We start from the raw sequence: 23,434 nt of genomic DNA, 5'->3' as shown, positions 1-23,434 counted from the left end.
TCTAATAATCTAGGCTGGTTATTCTCTTGCACTGACAATTGATAATAAGAGAGCATGCCAATTAAGAAATAATGAATTATAGTCTTGTGTACTCCCCATATGTACGTCAACCTCAATCACCAGTATCAACAGTTTAAACATGTATTGCTTTGAACTGATAAGCTGTAAGCTTAAAGTAAATAAAGAATTGACATTAAGGTCTGGTTAGGGACGTTTCCTCGGCTGCATTATCTCGTAGTCGGGTGGGATTACTGGAAACGAGGTCCTCGTGAGGATCATAGTCCAGGGGTGGGGATGGGAGGGGGTTGATCATACCGGTGAAATCTTATCAGTTTGACAACAACTGAGCCTCATAACTATATGTGCCTTCATGTTTAGACAAACGGTAGAATTTAGCGGTTGCATATGTCACTTGAAGAAGTGGGTAAGTGGCTTGTATATTTTGGCATGTGTTCTTGAAATAATAGTTCAATTCATGGTCAGAAAGTGTTTAATTGAATTGTGACAATCAGGTGTGAAATGAATATGCGTAGTGCGGTTGAATCTAAGAATAGTTGTGATGACATTGATTTATTTACAGCGTGATTAATTTTGTGTACGCGGTTGTCAGGAAGTAAAACACAATCGTCTTTCCCTCTAACACTGCTCAACGACTTTGCAGGCCGGTTCAGGGTGAGGACACCCAGGACAGCGCACGGACTGACCCAGGACAGAGTGAGGACTGACCCAGGACAGAGGGAGAGGGCTGACCCAGGACAGAGCGAAGACTAACTCGGGACACACAGAGAGGATTGACCCAAGATAGAGCGAGGACTGACCTAGGACAGATCGAGGACGACCCAGGACAAAGCGAGGACTGAATCGGGATAAAGAGCGGACTTACCCAGGACAGAGTGAGGACTGCCCCAGTATAAAGAGCGGACTGACCCAGAACAGAGTGAGGACTGACCTAGGATAGAGAGTGGACTGACCAAGGACAGAGCGAGGACGACACAGGACAGAGTGAGTACTGATCAAGAGATACTGACCGAGGACAGAGTGAGGACTGACCTAGGATAGAGAGTGGACTGACCAAGGACAGAGCGAGGACGACACAGGACAGGGTGAGGACTGATCAAGAGATACTGACCGAGGACAGAGTGAGGACTGATCAAGAGATAGTGACCGAGGACAGTCTTTACTGATCGCTCACTCTTGTCATTCATTGAAACGTCTCTTACTGTTAGTCGTACCGTTTGGGCAGAGTGCCATGTTCAACCCTTTCAAGACCCTTCCACCCGGTAACCCTGTACACCCTGTGTATGGGGCGTGGTATGTTGCGGCTGGGTAACACCGCTAGGTTCAGTGTGGATGTGTCCATGACTGACAGCGTGCGTTCCTCGTTTTGGAGAGTATATTCCTTGATGATAGAATAGTGTCGCCATTCGTCACCAGGTAGGTCGTGTCACTGGTACTGTTCAGGTATGTGAGATATTCGGGTGTTAGATTACCCTGAAATTACTGCCCCGTATTGAAGTGCGACTTCCTTCTTCTTTTGGTGGGTGCCTTGTCGATACCACATGCACTTAGCGTGTGTGTGTGTGTTTGTGTGTGTGTGTGTTTGTGTATCTGTGTGTGTGTGTGTGTGTGCGCGCGTGTGCGTGCGTGCGTGCGTGCGTGCGTGCGTGCGTGCGTGCGTGCGTGCGTGCGTGCGTGCGTGCGTGTGTGTGTGTGTGTGTGTGTGTGTGTGTGTGTGTGTGTGTGTGTGTGTGTGTGTGTGTGTGTGTGTGTGTGTGTGTGGACTAAATACTCTTTAACTGCAAAAAGCCAGGTTTTCTTTTTAATTAGTACTATTACCCTGTATGGTTAAAAACAATATTGCAACGATGTATTTTTGATTGCAGTCAATGTCTGGGTATGTGTTGACAGTCAGAAGCATGATGATTTTGTCCAAGTATTTTCTGGGACAGTGCGCCCGCTTAACATATCACATTGCAGCTCCCTTATAGATATTATACAAGAAAGATAAAACGTTAACCATGAACTGTAATACTTTCACTTAAATAATATGTGAAATTCATCATCAATTTCAGCACCGTCACAACTGGTACAAACACTATCAACAACATCAATATCTTTAGATTTACGAACATATTTACTTTAAAATTATGCAATGAACTTCGAAATGTACACAAGGTCTTATTATTGTCTGGTTATCTTTTGTGTGTTTGTACGATTTTTTATCGAGATGAATATGTTTCAGCTACAGCTTCAAAACCAGATATTTCCCTTTTTAAATATTAGCCTAACTTTTTATGTCCCCTCTCCGCACAAACAGCCCCACCCACATCCCATACCCACCCCCACCTCCTCGACTCCCGGAATGTATGTTCTTGAAAGTTATGATACTCTCTCTGTAAGTGGTATAATTTATTAGACGAATATGAGTCCTTTTCAGTCGAGACAGGGAGTGAAAAATGCAATTATTTTTAACTCCCTGTGTCGACTGAAAAGGACTCATATTCGACGAGATATTTGACGAGACGTGTCACTTGTATAATGCCGAGTGAGACACACTGTACATTCTAACAATGTGTTATTGCAAACTTAAGACCAACTTGGCGATGCGTCAAATATATTAATAAACATGATCAGCAATGTGAAACGGCCATACTAACATGATGTATACACGTTTATATATATATATGATTTAGTCAATAACCTATTCACGAAAACCTGGTATCATCCCTATTTGATAGTGATTCATGATCACACATGATCATGCCATAGTTGGACTCTTAGTATTCGACTCTGCTTTATGCAACGATTTCTATTGGATATAAAAAGGGTTTTGTCGCTTTATTTATGCTCATGACTAGGAGCTAAGGTTGGAAGAAGCTAAGTCACGTAAGCGTTCCGTGTTGCACAATCAAAACGTATTAGAAGTAGGAGGTGAGGTGGGGTGAAATGGGGTTTAACGTCGCGTCCAAGATTATTGCACTTATATAGCGACGTGCATGCATGTGTGTGTGTGTGTGTGTGTGGGGGGGGGGGGGGGGGGGGGGGGGGGGGTGCTGCTTGCACTAGTCCAGACTGATGCCGATTTACGCTCTACCACTAGACCACGGAGGCGGTAATTAGAAGTAGGATATTATGTCAACTAATCAATGAAATTTGACATTATTAGTCTTAAATGTTATTTTATGTGTATATTGCTTATTGAAGGTCCCCCATTGGTCCTCATACTACAATTAACGTTTGTCAGGGGATGTACGGTATGTTAGAGCTGAATGAGCTTGTACACAATGACACTATCACGGTACGTGCACGAACGTTCAGCTCATTAACACATGTTTGCTTGTTTGTTTGCTGTTTTACGCCGCACTAAGCAGTATTCCAGCTATATGACGGCGGCCTGTAAATAATCGAGTCTGGACAAGACGATCCAGTGACTGATATCATGAGCATCGATCCATGCAATTGGGATCGATGACATGCGTCAATCAAGTTAGCGAGCCTGACCACCCGATCCCGTTAGTCGCCTCTTACGACAAGCATAGACGCCTTTAACGGCAAGCATGGGTTGCTGCAGACCTACTCTGCCTCGGAGCTTCACGGTTCGACGGGGATAGTACGAGCTGAAGGAGCTTGAACACCATGGCACCGTCGGGGGTGGGGGTGGGTGGGGGGAGCGTACACGAACGTTCAGATAATGAACTACCGCTACTGACACATGTATCGGGTCCACAAGCTAATTCCGGCGAAACATTTTTGTGTTCGAATTTTAGCTATGTCGAAACAATATGTTAACCCGCAGTGCGAACAGGGTGTGGCAAGCAAGTGACGTCACGTAAAATATTATGACGCCATGATGACCTCAAACCGACTGGGTCCACTGGTGTATCAGAGTGACTAATGGGATGGGTATCATAATAATGATAATAATGACATATATGCATGAAACAGGCATAACAACCGCGTTTATTCTATCTTCCTCTTGTTTAGACTAGCTCACCACGATGACGTCAGAAAATCCTTCGTACACAGAGAACCACAGCGTTGGCAACGATGACCTCAACGGCACCTTACATAATGGATGTATGTGGACACCAAACTACGATGACGACAAAGATGACAGCACTGACGAGAAAGATCAAGCGCCTAAACCTTTCTTCTACTGCAAACTTGTGGCCAGATATCCCCTGCCGTCGTTCTGTAAGTTGTGTGCGTCGTTCATGACATTTTAATTGTACTGTCATAATGCTGACTGACAAGAAAGGCGTTTTTGCCTTTTGCGCCCAGTGTTTGTTTGTTTGTTTGTTGTTTAACACCGCGCTCAACATATTCCAGCTATATGACGACGGTTTGTACATAATCGAGTCTAAACAGAACAGTGATTGTCATCATTGGTCCACGCAATTGGGATACCATGACATGCATCAACCAAGTCAGAAAGTCTGACCACCCAATCCCGTTAGTCGCCTTTTACGGCAAGCATGGGTTGCTGAAGACCTATTCTACCCCGGATCTTCAAGCCCAGTGGGATTTGTTTCTGCGGATGGCCAGCACTGGTTGTTTTCCCGGCGTTGACAATTAAACTTTGCTAATGGTGACCCATTTTATAAACTGGGTGGGATTATATCATGACACATAGACCAATAGAATAACCGTTCGTGTCAACCATCTACTTGACTTCAGACTTCCCTAACAGAACTCGCAAATGGAAACGATGGGTCGATTAGTGACGTAACAATGTTTGTTAAATTCTAAAGATAATATTACTTAGTTATAAGGTACAATAATATACTGAACAACAAAAGTTACTGCGACATTGATTATGATTTAATGCATAGTTATGTTTTTTTACCAAATCTGAAACAATTTCGGTTTGCAACAGATAAAAGACTACTGTGAGTGTTCAAATGGTTTATTTTGCCATATTGACTTGCGTGATTTCATATAAAACATGAACATGCCAAAATGTCAATTTACAAATCAATAGCGTGTGTGTCCACCTCTGGTTGCGATGCAAGCAACACATCTTCGTCTCATGGAATGGACCAGGCGTCGCACAAAGTCCTGTGGGATATCTGTCCATATCTGATGGAGCATGTTTCGAAGTTCCTGGAGTGTCTGTGGAACACGTAGTTGACGTCGAAGGCGCCGATCCATCTCATCCCACGTGTGCTCGGTTGGTGAGAGATCAGGGGAGCGAGCCGGCCAGGGGATGACATTCACGTTGTTTCTCTGAAGAGAATCCTGAACAAGTCGAGCAATATGAGGCCGGGCGTTGACATGTTGAAAGGTAATGCCTGGATCATGACAACGCAAAAACGGTAGCCGACGTGACAGGGCCGATGATCTCGTCGCGGTAGCGCTGCGCGTCCATTGATATTTCCCTCTACCACTATCAAACGGGCCCTCTGTCTTGCCGTAATCCCACCCCATACCATAACGCTGCCGCCCCCTTCTTCCATGACACAATGATTGACGTAACGTTCACCTAGACGTCGGTACACTCGAATCCGTCCATCGCTGTGGCTGAGGTGAAAACGAGACTCGTCAGTGACCACGTCTGGTAGGTCTTCTGGCGACAATCCCTGCACATCTGAGGCGACGACGTACGGTTTGTGAAGATATTCGTCAAAGGTCAGGGATGCTTCTTGCAGTCACTGTTGATGGCTGGAATCGATTTCGTAGATGTGTTGTTCGAATCCAGTTGTCTTGTCGATTATTGGTTACGCCTGGCCAGTCACTCCGAGGATGGTCTCTGACTGCATTCGTCTGTTGCCAACATTGCCATAATCACCAAATGGTGTTTCTGTGGGCGTTAAATTGTCTTGCAACATCACGTTGACTCGATCCTGCTTCAAGCATACCAATGGCTCGCAGACGCTCATTTTCGGACAGGCGTGGCATTTCGTAATGTTGAATTATTGCGTAATCTTGTTGTTTTTTCTGAGTGGTTGTTGTCAGCACGATGCTAAACAATGCATATGGAATCCCGTTAACGCACATGTTTTTATACCCATTCTTGGGTAGTGAAATGCATGGGGCTTGCATAAAAGTCAACTTTTGCATGGAATGCATGCTTTTCTGTAGCAGTTGCGTTTTTGTGACTTGATTCCATACATGTACTACAATATTGAAAACCAAACTTTACTTGTTTGAAAAATTCACTAAAATATTTGTGTCACAGTAACATTTGTTGTTGAGGATATATAAGATTGTATCTAATATGTGAAAGAAACATTTTACAATTAAATTCAACAATTCTCCTTTTAAATCATTTTTCCTGACTTAAAAGTAAATGTAAGAAACAAATCATGCGCAATACAATGTATAATTCTGGTCCACTTCCATATGACCATTAAGCATACAGTAAGCTTTCGGATCCCCTTTTGGATTGGTTTGGGTGGCAGCCCAGATATACAAAGTCCCTGAACCATATGATTTTCGCTTTCGCTCAGCCCTTTCTATAATGCAAAGGCCCTATATCAAGCAAGTTAGATTTTCCTCAAGTTCATCTCTGAATCTCCAATCACATTGGGGCTCCTCTTCAATTTAAATGGAGTTATTTGTTTCTATTAAAATTACACATTTTTAGAGACTAAGCATCAGTCTAAATAGACACCACCCGTTTGGAATTTGACATTAATTTGTTTACAATACCAGAACATTGTCGATTACATTATAATATTAAGAAGATCACTGCTCAAGTGTCATGTGCAAATGAGAAAGTAGACGAAACTGTAAGTTATAAATAAACATAGTTTTCATAATTCCAAGCAATATCGAAAACATATATATGCAAAAATTATCTAACAATAAACACCAAGGTCCCCTTGTACAAAAAATCAATTTTGAAAGCCTTAAAATTATTTAGGTTCATATTAGTTTTAGTATTTGACTAATGTATAGTATAGTGACTTTCGACTTGCGAAAGTATTAATCTTTTTCCCATACTCAGCCGTTCCAGAGCCTTGCGCCTTTCTAATTATTTTGACTAAAATTCTTACCGTTATCATTGTATTAGTTAATGAGAAATGCTTGCCGATCAAGTATGCGCCTTGAATTTAAGCGACATTGTACGATTTCGACCTTATCATGATAATGTGTTTATGTATCAATGTCGAATAGGTGTGACATTAAAGGTAAGAAACAATCCGCAATTTGGACATGGCATTAAACAATCCGCATGCGCAGAACGATTGAATTCAGCACTTCCGCCAAGCGCTACGAGTAAAGCGTCAAACTCCGGCCTGTAATCTGACACGCGAGAACTGACCAATGAAATCTGAGAAGTAGAAATACCGGTAGAGGCTGTTGACAATGTCTATCAAGAAAAGGAGGAGCTTGATGATATCGTTCTCTCCCAGTAAATTCTGATGTCAAATAACGACGTTATTTGAACGGAAAAACGTCCAAAAAACGTCGTTTTACCGTCCAATGACCATATACGGAAAAAACGACGTTTTCGTGTTTGCAGTGTGATGTTGTTGTTGTTCTTCTTCTTATTATTATTGTTGTTGTTGTTGTTATTGTTATTTTTATTATTATTATTATTTTTATTTATTTTTTTTTTAAATTTATTTCAGTGTTGATGCTATCTGGACACCTACTTATAACAGTGACAACGGGGATTCTGGTAGCTGTTGGTTATGACCTCTTCCCTACGAACTTCGAAACACTCCCTCTCCAGCTTCGTGACCAGCCATGGCTGAAGCGTGACCTCGCCTTCCGGTACAGGAACTCCTACAGAAACTGGGTTCCAAGGTCACTCAGTTCGGTGTCCCCATTCCCTAAACACCGATACCGATTGGGGGAAAGCGTGGAAATGATATATGAAACCGGAGGAGGAAATATATTTGAAAAAAGTCATTTGATAAAGATAAAAGAAATAGAGGACGTTATGCAGCAAGTTCGGGATTTTGACAAATATTGTCAACTGGAAAAGATCGGGGGAGTAGACAGCTGTAGGAAGCCACTCTCGGCTTTACGTTTCTTCGATGGAACATATGCCGCTACCGATCCTGTTTTTAATGACCCAAACTTTGACAATATATCGGCTGTCCTTTATCAAGCATCCATCAACAACGCGACGAAGGGCGCGTTTGTGTACACGTTAGCTCTGAATCATGAGGTTACACCGACGCGGGTATCTGCTCGGTTGACGCGATCCTTGGTACTGCTGGGCTCGCCTTTAAAAGGGAAAGGCTTCACTGCAACCAGGGAAGCATTGAGTGAGTACCTTACTCACACCATGAAACCGGTTCTTGAAACATACAAGAGTACGTCACAATTTGAGTTCTTATACTACAGCTATATCATGATGATAGCCGACGTCAGAGAACAGGCAATTCTTGACATGATGCTTGCAATAGGAAGTATGCTCTTCATTGGGGCGTTCATGTGCTACCACACAAGGTCACTGTGGATTACCAGCCTCGCCATCTACAGTATCTTGTCCAGTTTCATGGGCACAAATCTAATCTACAGAATTGTACTTGACTATCGGTATTTCGGCTTCTTTCACATTCTGGCTATTTTCATTATACTGGGGATAGGAGCTGATGATTTGTTTGTGTTCTACGATGCTTGGAGGGCAACAGCCTTCAACACGTATCCATCTTTAGCTCACAGACTATCTGATGCCTACAGGAATTCCGCTCTCAGTATGATGATAACTTCTCTGACAACCATGTTTGCTTTTATAGCCAGCGCCGTGTCGCCTCTTCTGGCCACCAAGTCCTTCGGTGTGTTTTCCGGGATATTAGTACTGATAAACTACACATCCGTTATCACGTTCTTCCCTACTGTGGTCGTAGTTTATCACAGATACTTTGAGAAATACAGTTGTTGTTGCTGTACATTTGGTAAGAAGAAGAATAAAGTCGTAAGCAAGAAAGAGGAGGACAAATACAACAACTTTGCTAAACACCAACATGTATCCGTACCACGAATAGCGAAGAAAAAGAAGCCTTCTTTTCTGAACAGATTGGCGAAGAAAAAGAAGAAGTCTTTTTTGGTCAGGTATTTTCGGGATTACCATTTCAAGTTTGTGACTCACAAATTTGCAAAATGGATTATTCTAGTCATTTTTCTGGTTTTGGTTGGCTTTTTGGGCTACCAGACGTCTCGTCTACAGGCGGAAAATGAACAGGTAGCTATATATCATTCATTGAAACGTATTTTTCCATGTAATGTACAAACTAAATATAGTCCTTCAACACTTCTATTGTAATCTCAATTTATTTTGATTAATGTTGGACAATGTTTAAAAATATTCTAGCCTTGTTTTATCCAGAGCTTGGACACTCGCCCTATAAGGTACCGCCGTTTTCTGTGCAGCTGCAGCTATACAAACAGTCACACAACTATGCCAAAGCGATCAATAGAAATCTTTACTCCTTCGAGCCCAATGACGTGGACAGCTCTATCCGTGTGTTCTTGGTCTGGGGCTTTAGGGAAAGGGACTTGAGCGGGTGCCACTTCTCTGCTGTGGACTGCCAGGGCACTCAAGTGTTTGATGACAAGTTTGATGCCAGCATTCCAGACGCTCAGTTGGCCTTGAAGGTAATGATGTGTTCACTTACACCCCGTATCACCACCATTTGCTAGCGATTCATAAACTGATGCACATGCTATACATTATAGGTGAAAAGGTCATTCCATTCCATTTGTGGCTCCGATTGGGTTGAGGGGCCAATAACAGATTTGAAAAGATACTTACAAGACATTCCTCAACGTTGGTACCTCGTATACATGCTATAGGTTGTAGGTGAAAAGGTCAACCCATTCCATGTATGGCTCCGATGGGTTTGAGGGACCATTAACAGATTTGAAAAAATGCTGACAAGACATTTCTCAACGTTGGTACCTCATACACATGCTATACGTCATTCCATTCCATTTACGGCTCCGATGGGTTTGAGGGGCCAATAACAGATTTGAAAAGATGCTTACAAGACATTTCTCAAAGTTGGTCCCCAGACACCATATGCACTGTTATGTGTGAATGCTGCCAATTATATATAGATATATATATCGTTGTATAAAATACTGGCTTAAACTTACGAAAATGCCCAATAGTAATATTTCAAAGATAATTGTACATTGATAAATGTGGATACCAAACCTATCTACTGTAGGTGCTTTATTGTTTTCCCATGGATCTGTATTTGTATGGATCGCGCAGTGTGTTTGAGAACATTTGCACTTTATATGCATCATTGAATAGTATCAAAGAAACTAGCTCCAGCTATAACATATATACAGAGTTTCTCGCCCTTTTAACAGATAGAAAACAACGTAATATGTTGTGAGAATGGAGGTGTTAAGGTTGAAAGTTAACGAAGGCAGATGGTTGGAGATTGATATTGATTTCTGCCCTCTTCGTAATCTAGGGATAATTTCACCTTAATATGCAATTTCTGTAAGAACGAAGACACCTCTACCCGAATTGTATTGTTATAATCGGAATGTGTATATATTTAGAACGCTTTTGTCTTTGAACAATGTAATGTTACTAAGAACCTTATGTAAACATCAGTGTCAATGTTACTCAGTAAAGTGTCAATGTTACTCAGTAAAGCGTCAAATGAGTGTTGGAAACCCTGGAATAATATGATGTAAGTGATGAATATATTTATGTAAAAATGTAATATGTATACATGCTCTTTCCCTGTATATAATAGTACAATGGACTCGTCGATTTATGTAAGTAACCAAATTACCGAATAATGTTATTGTTATTGAAGACGTTTCCTCTCTGAAATAAAGTGCCGTTAACTATATTGTAGTTACGCCGCATCCACGAATATCCAGAGTATCGGATCTAAATCCTGTATTAACCCAAGTCCCATTAGTCATTCGAAATCGGTTCGAATGACACCACGCTAAAAACAGACGTCGAACCCTGTGCTATACTTTACCAAAACGAAATCTACAGGTTTTACTAAAAAATTAACGGTTATACAAATACGTTGTATTATATCTGGGCTCTGTGTGATGAAATCTTCAGGTTTTTCTTTGTATGTAACGGTTATAGAAATACATTGCATTGTGCCTAGGCTCTGTGTGGTGAAATCGTCAGGTTTCACTGCACATATACGGTAACACAAATACGTTGTATCATATCTAGGCTCTGTGTGAGGAAATCTTCAGGTTTTACTTTGTATGTAACGGTTATAGAAATACATTGTATTGTGCCTAGGCTGTGTGTGGTGAAATCTACTGGTTTCACTGCATGTATAACAGTTACACAAATACGTTTTATTGTGTCTAGACTCTGTGTGATGAAATCCACAACTTCACGGAGGAAGAAATATCTGCCCTTAAAATCAGACGAGACACGGTCACGGGAGAGATGGAGGTGTCTTGCTTCACCCGAAACATGGAGGCATTCCTACAGGTGAGTGAGTTGTTGGCGCATAACGCCTCTTGGCTTCAGTGGTAACGTACGTAGGTCGTACACGTTTACCACAATCACTGGTGACGACAAATCTAGGATTTATCAGTTTCACAAAATGGTCTCAGAAAATGCTTGAATAAATATAATTATGCTTTAGACTAATGAATAAACAAGCATTTGTCTGACACAAAAAATACAAGGTTGCAAGATGTTTTAAGAAAAACATATTTTGGCTCATAGTTGTGATTATACAAATATCTGGTGTTGCAGTAGACAAACATCTAGTCTCTGAAATAAACATATCGTTCAGAAAAAAAACATTTTTTCAATTATCTTAGTAAAAATAGAATAAAAGGGAGCCCAGAGACTCTCTTCATTTTGAGATAATGCAGTAATCTAGACTTGCCAAACATTATAGACTTGCATGGGCTGTATTTGATATATATTTGTATCAGGGTCTGTAAGACAGACTAATGTTGTGGCTGATGCTGAAGAAAACATCCAACCTCGACACAAAATCCCAGCCCATTACTGTCAAACTACACGCAATCTCTTATTCATTACGTCACACAGTGTGTACATACGCTCTTGCTCATTACGTCAAACTACATACACTCTTGTTCATTATGCACAACAACATGCACTCACTTGCACACTGATGTTTCAGGCTGACGTGGATGCTGGCAATTTGACCCTTGACCTTCCCTGGAATTGGACTCGAACATCGGACTTCATGTCAGCAAAACCAACACTTTACGGTGGCACCACCTTCAACAGCTCGTTTGATCGATATTTGGATGTAAGTACAACACAAGATCGAACAATTCAGAGCTAATTGATTGATACATTCATCGTATTCCATAACCGTCTCACCATGCCAGACGTGTTTGTTTTCCTTTCCTATTATATTCCTTTGTCTGAAGGGGTAGACTTAGACCCATTAATCTCTTACTTTATCGTAAGAGGTGACTAAAATGGATCCGCCAGGCCCTGTGACATTGTTGATGTGTGTGTCATCGTACAAAGGTCATTGGGATCTTTGCTCATGCTTTCAATGACGGGTTTGCCTTGAAGTAGAAGGAGTGTGGGTGAGTGAGTTGGGTTTAACGCCGCTTTTAACAGTATTCCAGTTATATCGCGGCGTGTCAGCTTAATGTGGGAGGAAAGCGACGCAGGTCTCAGACGTTTACCACTTCGGTGAAACCCACGAGCACGGGTATGGTGCTGATAAACCTAGAAACATAATCGGGGCGAACCGGGATTCGAACCCACAATCATAGGTTTCTGGCGTGTCCAAGGGATCTTTGTGGTATAAAACTAGAGACTAGGACTCAACTGTTTCTAAATTAAACTCTATGAACAAACATACGAGGGGTATCAGAATACTTTGAGTCCAGCATATATTAACTGAAACATTGTCTTGAAGTATTTTTTTCAACATAGTCCCCTTGCTGTTCAATGCAGTTGTTCTATCTCTTCTGAAGGTCAGTTATCCCTGTGTTGAAGAAGGCCAATGTTGGTCAGTCATCCAGTTCCAAACAGCAGAAACTGATTCTTGGCCCTCACAAAATCTCAGACCATGCAATTGATTTGTTTTTGTTCCAATTTAAGAACAGACGGCAGCTACTAAGGAAGAGATCTGTTACTTATGAACTGGAGCTTGTCTTGGTGGGGAAGAACACCACGTTAAAATTAGTAGCGAGGCTTCTCTGATAGACTGACGTTGGCACACTATTCGCTATTCATAGTGCACCCCATGGTAAATAATCAATGTGCAATTATGCCTTTGCTGTCCCGAAAGAATGCATATGTGAGCATTGTGACCACATGGCCGTCTATTGGGTTGTGCTCACCGAAGCGTGTGCTTCGTGAACACAACGAAGGACGAGGACAAAATCTCTCTGAAACCGCTACCCGTCACTCGCCTAAAACTGTTGCGATACAATCTGGCAAACAGGAGATTAGAGGTGCTTATCTGCATGGCATTTATTTTATCCGATAGCATTCTAGAAACCAATCGAGGACAAACCTTTGACGCATTTAGATGTTTCTGAAGGATTTGTTAAATTTACCCTTACGAAAAGTCTGTGTGCTCTTCTGCCTCATGGAGTGTAGTGCGCCTCTTGTTCAGTACCATCTTCCCGAGGCAAGAGAGTTAACTGACTATAAAAGTCCAGTTTCCACGTACCAGGTTGTGGAAGGCATCAAGGTGTCCTTTGTAGCGCTGGTGGGGGGTTGGGATGGGTGTGACCAGAGCGGGACCTCTCTCACGCTGAAATTCCTACATCCAATGTTACTTGTAGTATGTAATTGGGCAGACCTCCCATAAAAATCATCTGGGGAACAAGTATTGATGGCTGTTCTGTACTGAGTGGTGTCTATGTCAATGCTATGGTGTAGTCAGAGTCGTAGTCAGTTATCAACACGACACTGGACTGAAGCCAACGGATTGTGAAACGTGACTTAATAAACACAGGTCAATGTAAATATGTGTCAAACGTGAGCACAACAACCAAAATATACCAGGCTCAAAACTTTGATATCCCCTCGTAAAACATTCCGTGGTGTTTATACAGTCACCATACTTTATTGAAACAAACATATCCTAATACGAACAGGAGGATAGTTCCATGGATGTACAGCTTCTTTATTACAATGAATTCCACGTTTCGGTGTAGATACTTACACCGTCGTCAAGCAAGTGAGTGAGTGAGTGAGTTTGGTTTAACGCCGCTTTTAACAGTATTCCAGTTATATCGCGGCGTGTCAGCTTAATGTGGGAGGAAAGCCCGAAGTGATGCAGGTCTCAGACGTTTACCACTTCGGTGAAACCCACGAGCACGGGTATGGTGCTGACAAACCTAGAAACATAATCGGGGCGAACCGGGATTCGAACCCACAATCATAGGTTTCTGGCGTGCCCAAGGGATGCAGCTCTGCACAGCGAATCGCGGCGCCTTAGACGACTGGGCCACCCGTGCCCCCCGTCAAGCAAGTGATGTACAGAAATGTCGTTAGTTTATATACATGTACGTGTTGATAATTGATGTTTATACAAGGTTGAATGATAATAGATTGATGTCTGCACAACATATAAGGTTGAAGTATAAAGCCTGATAGATGCACAGATAAGAATGAATAGGATTAACAAGGCATGGTTGAGTAAAACAATACAGTGGTTGATATGGACAAGTTAATTTGAAGCCAGTATCAAGACCAGAAGGATTTAGATATATATTTTGGGGGGCAGGGGTGGCCCAGTCGTCTAAGGCGCCGCGATTCGCTGTGCAGAGTTGCGTCCCTTGGGCACGCCAGAAACCTATGATTGTGGGTTCGAATCCCGGTTCGCCCCGATTATGTTTCTAGGTTTGTTAGCACCATACCCGTGCTCGTGGGTTTCACCGAAGTGGTAAACGTCTTAGACCTGCATCACTTCGGGCTTTCCTCCCACATTTAGCTGACACGCCGTGATATAACTGGGATAATGTTAAAAGCGGCGTTAAACCCAACTCACTAACTCACTAGATATATATTTAGATATATATAATGGACAAAGGAAATGAGATTACGACTGTTTAGTTATGAGTTTATGGTAGGCCGTTGGGATGTAATAACCTTGATCTCTGTTGATGGCTGGTTGGAGTCATATGATGAGGATGGCTTCCAGGTGTGCCTGATCTTGTAGTTGGCACGATCTCTGGTAATTACGTCGATATTGTTCCAATTGATGTTGTGGTCTGGATGGGACTGGATATGGCGGATTTGGAGTCTTTCTTCTGTAATGAGGTTTGATGTTCCGGGAGGGGCCTTGATGTTTCTCAACATAAGAGTCACCACAACCACAAAATGGTCATGCCAACTGCAAGATGAGAACACTTCTAGAAGTCATCCACGTGAAAGGACCAGCCATCAACAGAGGCCCGCACTGGTATTTTTCAGATTCCCCTGACGTACTGGCTGTACGACGGCTTCAGAATGAGACTCACGGAAGACTATATCAAGTACAACACCCTCTTCGGGGAGGTCAGGGACACATTTAGTCAGAAGACCACACCAGGTATATTTAGATGTATAAAGTCAATTACCTAGAGAGAAAAGAATCATAACATTCGTAAAAAGTAAGGGCAAGTAAAGTAAATATTTCAATTTCGCAGATTTTTATACTTTAGGGCATATTGAATCACAAATGTTTGACCAAAATTAAATTTGAAAACGAAAATGGAGCATAACCGACGGTAAAAAACGACAGGAACGATTGTTCAGGTCATACAGCATGTCCAGAAAACAACTTTTGCTATTTTAAAATGAAAGCGATAAAACCCTTTCAACATTCATAAGAAATTTCTGCGAATAGCAGAGTCGATTGTACGATTCAGACTATAACATATTTATGTGTTTATGAATCCCTATCAAATAGTGATGATACTAGGTGTTCGCGAAAAGGTGAGCATATCCTGCTACATCGGTGGCACCCGTCACCAAAAAGACATGCAAAAGCAAGTCAATTGTTCACCTGACAAAAAAACAACACTGGAATAGGGAATTGCATCGGACATCATTTTTGTCACAGATGCTTCAAATGTGGAAACCTCCTCCATATGTCTACCACAAAAACGTTTTGTTTGAACGTTTTACTGAAGCCTTGAATGTTGTAAACTTCATCATTCAACTTTTGAGCAAGAGTATGACATAAGTTGAAAATTGGATGCTCGATTTTACCTCTGAAGTTGTGAAATGTAAACACCCAAACTGTAGGAAAATGAGCAAACGAAATACCAAATAACAACCCAACAGCATCGCAGGCCGTCCCAGAAGATTATCAGTCGGTTCCTTTGTGTTGAATGTTTATTGCAGTCAGCAATTCCTTCGTGGTGAGTGTGTGTTGCAGGTTGCAGATCCTTTGTAGTGATTGTGTGTTGCAGCAAGCAGATCCTTTGTAGTGATTGTCTGTTGCAGCAAGCCGTTCCTTTGTAGTGATTGTGTGCGCAGTCTACAGTTCCTTTGTAGTAATTGTGTGTTGTAGTCAGCAGATCCTTTGTAGTGATTGTGTGTTGCAGTCAATAGTTCCTTTGTAGTGATTGTGTGTTGTAGTAAGCAGATCCTTTGTAGTGATTGTGAGTTGCAGCAAGCAGATCCTTTGTAGTGATTGTGTGTTGTAGTCAGCAGATCCTTTGTAGTGATTGTGTGTTGCAGCAAGCAGTTCCTTTGTAGTGATTTAGTGTTGCAGCAAGCAGATCCTTTGTAGTGATTGTGTGTTGCACTAAGCAGTTCCTTTGTAGTGATTGTGTGTTGCAGCAAGCAGTTCCTTTGTCGTGATATTGTGTTGTCAGCAGATCCTTTGTCGTGATTGTGTGTTGCAGTCAACAGATCCTTTGTAATAATTGTGTGTTGCAGCCAGCAGATCCTTTGTAGTGATTGTGTGTTGCAGCAAGCAGATCCTTTGTAGTGATTGTGTGTTGCAGTCAACAGTTCCTTGGTAGTGATTGTGTGTTGCAGTAAGCAGTTCCTTTGTAGTGATTGTTTGTTGCAGCAAGCAGTTCCTTTGTAGTGATTGTGTGTTGCAGCAAGCAGTTCCTTTGTAGTGATTGTGTGTTGCATCAAGCAGATCCTTTGTCGTGATTGTGTGTTGTAGTCAGCAGATCCTTTGTAGTGATTGTTTGTTGCAGCAAGCAGTTCCTTTGTAGTGATTGTGTGTTGCAGTCAACAGTTCCTTGGTAGTGATTGTGTGTTGCAGCAAGCAGATCCTTTGTCGTGATTGTGTGTTGCAGTCAACAGTTCCTTTATAGTAATTGTGTGTTGTAGTAAGCAGATCCTTTGTAGTGATTGTGTTTTGCAGCAAACAGTTCCTTTGTAGTGATTGTGTGTTGCAGCAAGCAGTTCCTTTGTAGTGATTGTCTGTTGCAGCAAGCAGATCCTGTGTAGTGATTGTGTGCGCAGTCAACAGTCCCTTTGTAGTGATTGTGTGTTGCAGCCAGCAGTTCCTTTGTAGTGATTGTGTGTTGCAGCAAGCAGTTCCTTTGTAGTGATTGTGTGTTGCAGCAAGCAGCTCCTTTGTAGTGATTGTCTGTTGCAGCAAGCCGTTCCTTTGTAGTGATTGTGTGCGCAGTCAACAGTTCCTTTGTCGTGATTGTGTGTTGCAGCCAGCAGTTCCTTTGTCGTGATTGTGTGTTGCAGCAAGCAGTTCCTTTGTTCTGATTGTGTCTTGTAGTCAGCAGATCCTTTGTAGTGATTGTGGGTTGTAGTCAGCAGATCCCTATAGTGATTGTGGGTTGCAGTAAGCAGTTCCTTTGTAGTGATTGTGTGTTGCAGCAAGCAGTTCCTTTGTAGTGATTGTGTGTTGCAGCAAGCCGTTCCTTTGTTCTGATTGTGTGTGCAGTCAACAGTTCCTTTGTAGTGATTGTGTGTTGCAGCAAGCTGGTCCTTTGTAGTGATTGTTTGTTGCAGCAAGCAGTTCCTTTGTAGTGATTGTGTGTTGCAGTAAGCAGTTCCTTTGTAGTGATTGTGTGTTGCAGCAAGCTGGTCCTTTGAAGTGATTGTGTGTTGCAGTAAGCAGTTCCTTTGTAGTGATTGTGTGTTGCAGCCAGCAGTTCCTTTGAAGTGATTGTGTGTTGCAGTAAGCAGTTCCTTTGTAGTGATTGTGTGTTGCAGCAAGCAGTTCCTTTGAATTGATTTTGTGTTGCAGCAAGCAGTTCTTTTGTAGTGATTGTGTGTTGCAGCAAGCAGTTCCTTTGTAGTGATTGTGTGTTGCAGCAAGCAGTTCTTTGTAGTGATTGTGTGTTGCAGCAAGCAGTTCCTTTGTAGTGATTGTGTGTGTGTTGCAGCAAGCAGTTACTTTGTAGTGATTGTGTGTTGCAGCAAGCAGTTACTTTGTAGTGATTGTGTGTTGCAGTAAGCAGTGTCGGCAACCGGATCAAGTTCTTGACCATCGAGATCAACACGACACTGATTGGCCAATCTCTCAGTTATACAGAAGGACTTCCGGTTGTGAAGCGATGGGAAGACTTTATGACTCAACAGGTATTCACATGCTACAGTTAGTGATCAAATCTATAGACCACAAAAACAACGAAATAAAGTTTGACATGGAAACACGAAGTCATTACCTTCTTGACCTATGTATGTTGAGATTTGATTTGACAAAATGCTACTTTTGAGAAAACACATTTATAGGTGATGTCATCGATAGTTTTCTTGATTTTGATTTTCTGCAGATAATTACTGAAATCCTTGGTTGGGGGTTGGTGGAGGGGGGCGCAGATAGGAGATAGAAATGAATATGTCAAATGGATATGAGGGAACTGTATCAATACTTCACAGGTTTTGTTTACACCACGTTTCTCCTGTGTGTTTGGTTTCTGTCTGGTAATGGAAAGAGGCAGACCCGTGAAGATACGGGTTAGAATTAGCCTTAAGCAACCAATGCTTGTCGTAAGAGGCAACTATGCTTGTTGTCAGAGGCGACTCTATGACGGGATCGGATGGTCAGGCCCACTGACTTGGTTGATGCATGTAAACGTATTACATATCCATAGATCGATGCTCATGGTGTCAATCACTGGATTGTCTGGTCCAGGCTCGATTATATTAAGACCACCGTCATATAGTTGGACTATTGTTGAGTGCGGCGTAAAACAAAAAAACAGACCCAGCGAAATGAGACCGTTTGTTGCACTCCTAAGTCAAATAAGTCTCACTCCATGCATGAACATTGTTCGAACCCTACAACTGCCCCTTGTACGATGTATATTCTGTATGTCTGAGCACTTGCTAGTGTCCTCGCTGGAACCATGTGTGTACTGGATTCCTTGGTCAAAAATATATTTTTTTTGTTTGTTTGTTGTTTAACGCCACACTGAGCAATATTCCAGCTATATAACGGCGGTCTGTAAATAATCGCTAGATCAGACAATACAGTGATTGACATCATGGGCATCGATCCACGCAATTGGGATACAATGACATGCAACAACCAAGTCAGCGAGTCTGACCACGCGGTCCCGTTGATCGCCTTAAGCAATAGTGGCTCCATTCACGGGTGTTGGAGGAACACAGTGCATAAATAAGGTGAGGTATTGGCTGTGTATCAAGAGGAGACAGCTACTTCTCTTCTGGGAAAGGCAAGGGACAGCGGTTGGTTGGTTGGTTTGTTGTTAAAACGCCACACTCAGCAACATTCCAGCTATATGAGGGCGGTCTGTAAATACTCGAGTCGGGACCAGACAATCCAGTGATTGGTATCATGAGCATCGATCCACGCAATTGGGATACGATGACATGCATCAACCAAGTCAGCGAGCCTGACCACCCGATCCCGTTAGTCGCCTTTTACGACAAGCATGGTCACCTTTTACGGCAAGCATGGGTTGCTGAAGACCTATTCTACCCCGGATCTTCACGGGTCCAAGGGACAACGGGGACAAACGAAGAAAATATACTTAGATGTGATCATGCTGGAGTCTAAAATCAATATCTAAGGTAGAATATAGTATTAATCCACTTTCGAGTAGGAAAGTGAATTGCGTATCATTGTGTAAAATGTCTACTTTCTGTTTCACAAGTTGAACAAGATGCCTGCGAGTCTCAAGGGAGGTTTCCAGACAACATCGGTATTTTGGCACTGGCTCCACATACAAAAGGTGCACTTTAAATAAATTTCGTTGAAATAATCAGAGTTCTTATGTTTGTTAATTTTTTTCTCAAAATAATGTTTAACATGTAAACAGCAGCTATTGCAATATTTGATATCAATATACCATGAAGAGAGCTTGAATATTATCACTTAAATTGTACAATCAATACAGTTGGACGGTTGTAGATTCATGTGCTGAAAGAGGACCGCAATACCCAATGGTTGTTCTGTGAGAGATTATTGTAGATCGGATGGTACAACGTCTGACCAATCTGGTCGTTTCATTGTGGCCCATTGGCATGAATCGATGCTCATGCTGTCAATCCTTTGTTATTTGATCCAGACTCGTGATATATTTGGAGTGTAGATCACTGGCGTATATCAACATTCACTCACTGGACTGTGGAGATTTTGATGTTGACAATTTTCTGATTCTATTTTAGGCACTTGCAGATAACGCTATACTGGGAATCGCTATTGGACTCAGCCTGGCCTTCCCTGTACTAACACTGGCGACCCAAAACATCATTCTTGGTTTCCTAGCAACTGTGTCAATTGGCTGTGTCACCGTGTGTGTCATCGGTGTGATACCCCTTGCTGGATGGAAACTTGGGGTGGGTAAATTACATAATGGTTGTATACTCCCCAGGGAGCTGAGAATGGTTCTTGTGTGCACACTGATCCAGTGACCGGGTAATAGTGTTTTTTGAGCATGCCCCTGAGTGGTGTGGAAATATAAATGGCCTATTATTATTATTATTATTATTATTCACGTCACATCATAGTTTTGTAACGCATGTTAAATATAAACGTTGTTTATTTTGACAAACAGTTATGTAATGTGAACTTTCGTATGAAATGAAATCATGAAAAATCATGAGCAATATTAAAATTCCCCAGTTTCAATACATGGGTTTGAGATTAAAGTATGAAGAACCTTTTCAAGATCAAATATTTGTGGAAGAATGAATTGCGTTCAAGAATACATGTTTCTTGTCATTTTACAGGTGCTCGTGTCGCTCAACATGTGTCTTGTTGTTGGACTAGCTGTGGACTATATTGTACACTTGGCGGAAGGATACCATCTATCTAAAAGTAGAGACAGGAAGTCGCGAGTCCGAGATACTCTCGAAGCCATGGGCGTGCCCATCTTTTCTGGAGCATGCACTACTCTCGGAGCTGCCTTCTTTATGCTGTTTGCAGAAATCCAGTTTTTCTTCCAGTTTGGCATATTCATGTTTTGTACGATCGGCTTTTCTCTCCTGTTTTCAATGGGCTTTTTCATCACCCTCCTTGGTATTGTGGGTCCGAGTGGCGATCAAGGGGACTTTGTTGTCTTCTTCAGGAGATACTGTTGCAAGAAGAAGCCCTCAGACCCTCAAAGAGATGGGGTCAAAAACACTGAGTCCTTTACCAGTCATTTGTGAAAAGAGTTCAACAGTATTTTTATTAAACCAGTCAGAGCTAAATGGAGGAAGAATGCCTAAATTGGCTCAGGTTGTATACATTTGATGTTCCCAACGATTACGCTTTCTGGCTTACCAAGGCCCTAGGCGAATTTCAGATTCGAACTCATGATCCGCTGATTCCAGCAGCTGAGTGATACCATTCTGCATAGGGAATGGTTTCACGTGTCGCTATTAGAAATGTTCCAGACATAACGAGTGAATGAGTTAGTTGGGTTTAACTCTGCTTTTAACAGTATTCCAGTTATATCACGGCGTGTCAGCTTAATGTGGGAGGAAAGCCCGAAGTGATGCAGGTCTCAGACGTTTACCACTTCAGTGAAACGCACGAGCACGGGTATGGTGCTGACAAACCTAGAAACATAATCAGGACGCAACTCTGCAGAGCGAATCGCTGCATCTAAGACGACTCGGCCACCCGTGCCGATGAGACAAGATGACACAATCGGGCCCAGAATCCACATGGAACCAGCTCTCACAACAACCATGGGATACGGGACACCTCGTCTGGCCCAGAATCCACATGGCACCAGCTCTCACAACCGGCATGGGATACGGGACACCTCGTCTGGCCCAGAATCCACATGGAACCAGCTCTCACAACAAGCATGTGATACGGGACACCTCATCTGGCCCAGAATCCACATGGCACCAGCTCTCACAACCGGCATGGGATACGGGACACCTCGTCTGGCCCAGAATCCACATGGAACCAGCTCTCACAACCGGCATGGGATACGGGACACCTCGTCTGGCCCAGAATCCACATGGCACCAGCTCTCACAACAAGCATGTGATACGGGACACCTCGTCTGGCCCAGAATCCACATGGCACCAGCTCTCACAACAAGCATGTGATACGGGACACCTCGTCTGGCCCAACATTCCCACGTATTATGAGCATTGTCCCAAGTGTTTGTGACACTGCTATCATGACTGGCTTTGACATTACATCACATAAAGCGGTATTCACTTGACACTATTGTTTATTTCATGAAGTGTCCATTTCTCCATGACATTGAACAACTTCTCAGAAGTGGGCGGAGACTTTCCAAAACTTTCAATTAAACAGCAAGCCATACAAATTATTTTTAAAATACCTATGCAACACGGAGGACAGAAAATATGAATTGGTCAGTAAATGGAAGGTAAACAAAACACTCTCATGAATAAATATCTATCTCTATGTTCAAACAGCAGTAGCGAAGTATTACAAGATCTGTGAAAAAAAGTTCACAAAAAATGTGCTAAACAAATTAAATGCAACACAACATGCCAATAAAACCACAAATGTAAATGGACTCTGCTTCAAACCTTGGAACTAAAACATATAAAACAGAATGAAGCAAGCTAAAGTCTGGTGTACGGGCATCCAGAAAAATAGTATAGTTACTTCAGTTTGTTTGACCAATCCATGCATATTGTCTAAATGTTAATAAAAGTAAGATCAGTGCATTGTCACAAACTTGAAGATGACATCCTTCATTGTTTATATCACAGATGATTTTATGTGGCCTTCCAAGTAGTCTTCCTTACAAAAATGACTACCGTTCATACATTGAATCACATCAGCAACTGAGGACTAGAAAAATGTTTGCATTCCATTACAAACAGAACCATCACAACCTTTCCAGACTGCCCCTAAGCTTCCCCAACTGAAACCTCTCTGAGATGACAGCTGGCCTCACCAATATCTAGTCCTATTCATCTTTGATCCCTATGATGGTGTCTAATGAAGTACAACTTGAAGTACATAGAGTCCCATGCATCTTGTTACAGTGATACGCACCTCTGGTTTAATGACATTACTTCCAGTACACCTTCAAATTCAGTACCACCGAAACACAAAAGGCCAATGTCTCTAGCTACCTTGATATGATAAGTGCTTGGGACGTTTGATCTTTGTCGGTGCCTATCATCTAGATGGCTTCCATATGCCCATTGCTA

General features: G+C 42.2%; 1 protein-coding gene across 4 annotated transcripts; it reads left to right on the top strand.

Annotated features, from left to right (window-relative positions):
* The first annotated feature begins 330 nt into the window (after positions 1-330).
* On the top strand, positions 331-22,703 carry LOC124151514 (protein dispatched homolog 3-like). 4 transcript variants are annotated; one of them, XM_046524027.2, is made up of 12 exons: positions 334-424; positions 662-1,434; positions 3,985-4,194; positions 7,578-9,142; positions 9,331-9,555; positions 11,267-11,392; positions 12,060-12,191; positions 15,332-15,449; positions 18,282-18,409; positions 19,951-20,028; positions 20,465-20,635; positions 21,029-22,703. In XM_046524027.2, the coding sequence occupies exons 3-12, from the start codon at positions 3,999-4,001 to the stop codon at positions 21,446-21,448; spliced, it is 3,159 nt and encodes a 1,052-aa protein (XP_046379983.2). In that variant the 5' UTR covers positions 334-424; positions 662-1,434; positions 3,985-3,998; the 3' UTR covers positions 21,449-22,703. The 4 variants fall into 4 exon arrangements, with proteins under 4 accessions (XP_046379985.2, XP_046379983.2, XP_048259288.1 ...); XM_046524029.2 differs by lacking the exon at positions 662-1,434 and having other exon boundaries at positions 331-424; XM_048403330.1 differs by lacking the exon at positions 334-424 and having other exon boundaries at positions 618-1,461.
* The last annotated feature ends 731 nt before the right edge of the window (positions 22,704-23,434 follow it).

The sequence above is a fragment of the Haliotis rufescens genome, unplaced genomic scaffold (assembly GCF_023055435.1).
Source record: "Haliotis rufescens isolate VD_foot unplaced genomic scaffold, xgHalRufe1.0.p SCAF_3, whole genome shotgun sequence".
Taxonomy (NCBI): domain Eukaryota; kingdom Metazoa; phylum Mollusca; class Gastropoda; order Lepetellida; family Haliotidae; genus Haliotis; species Haliotis rufescens.
The sequence above is the reverse complement of the archived record's forward strand: the minus strand, read 5'-3'. Positions and strand labels throughout refer to the sequence as shown.

What these genes read in the sequence shown, in the direction of transcription:
- LOC124151514 (XM_046524029.2), top strand. Translation starts at nt 3,999, where the DNA reads ATGACGTCAGAAAATCCTTCGTACACAGAGAACCACAGCGTTGGCAAC. An exon ending in ACGCTCAGTTGGCCTTGAAG is followed by an intron (nt 9,556 to 11,266) that starts GTAATGATGTGT and finishes TATTGTGTCTAG; the next exon opens with ACTCTGTGTGATGAAATCCA. An exon ending in ACTGGCTCCACATACAAAAG is followed by an intron (nt 20,029 to 20,464) that starts GTGCACTTTAAA and finishes ATTCTATTTTAG; the next exon opens with GCACTTGCAGATAACGCTAT.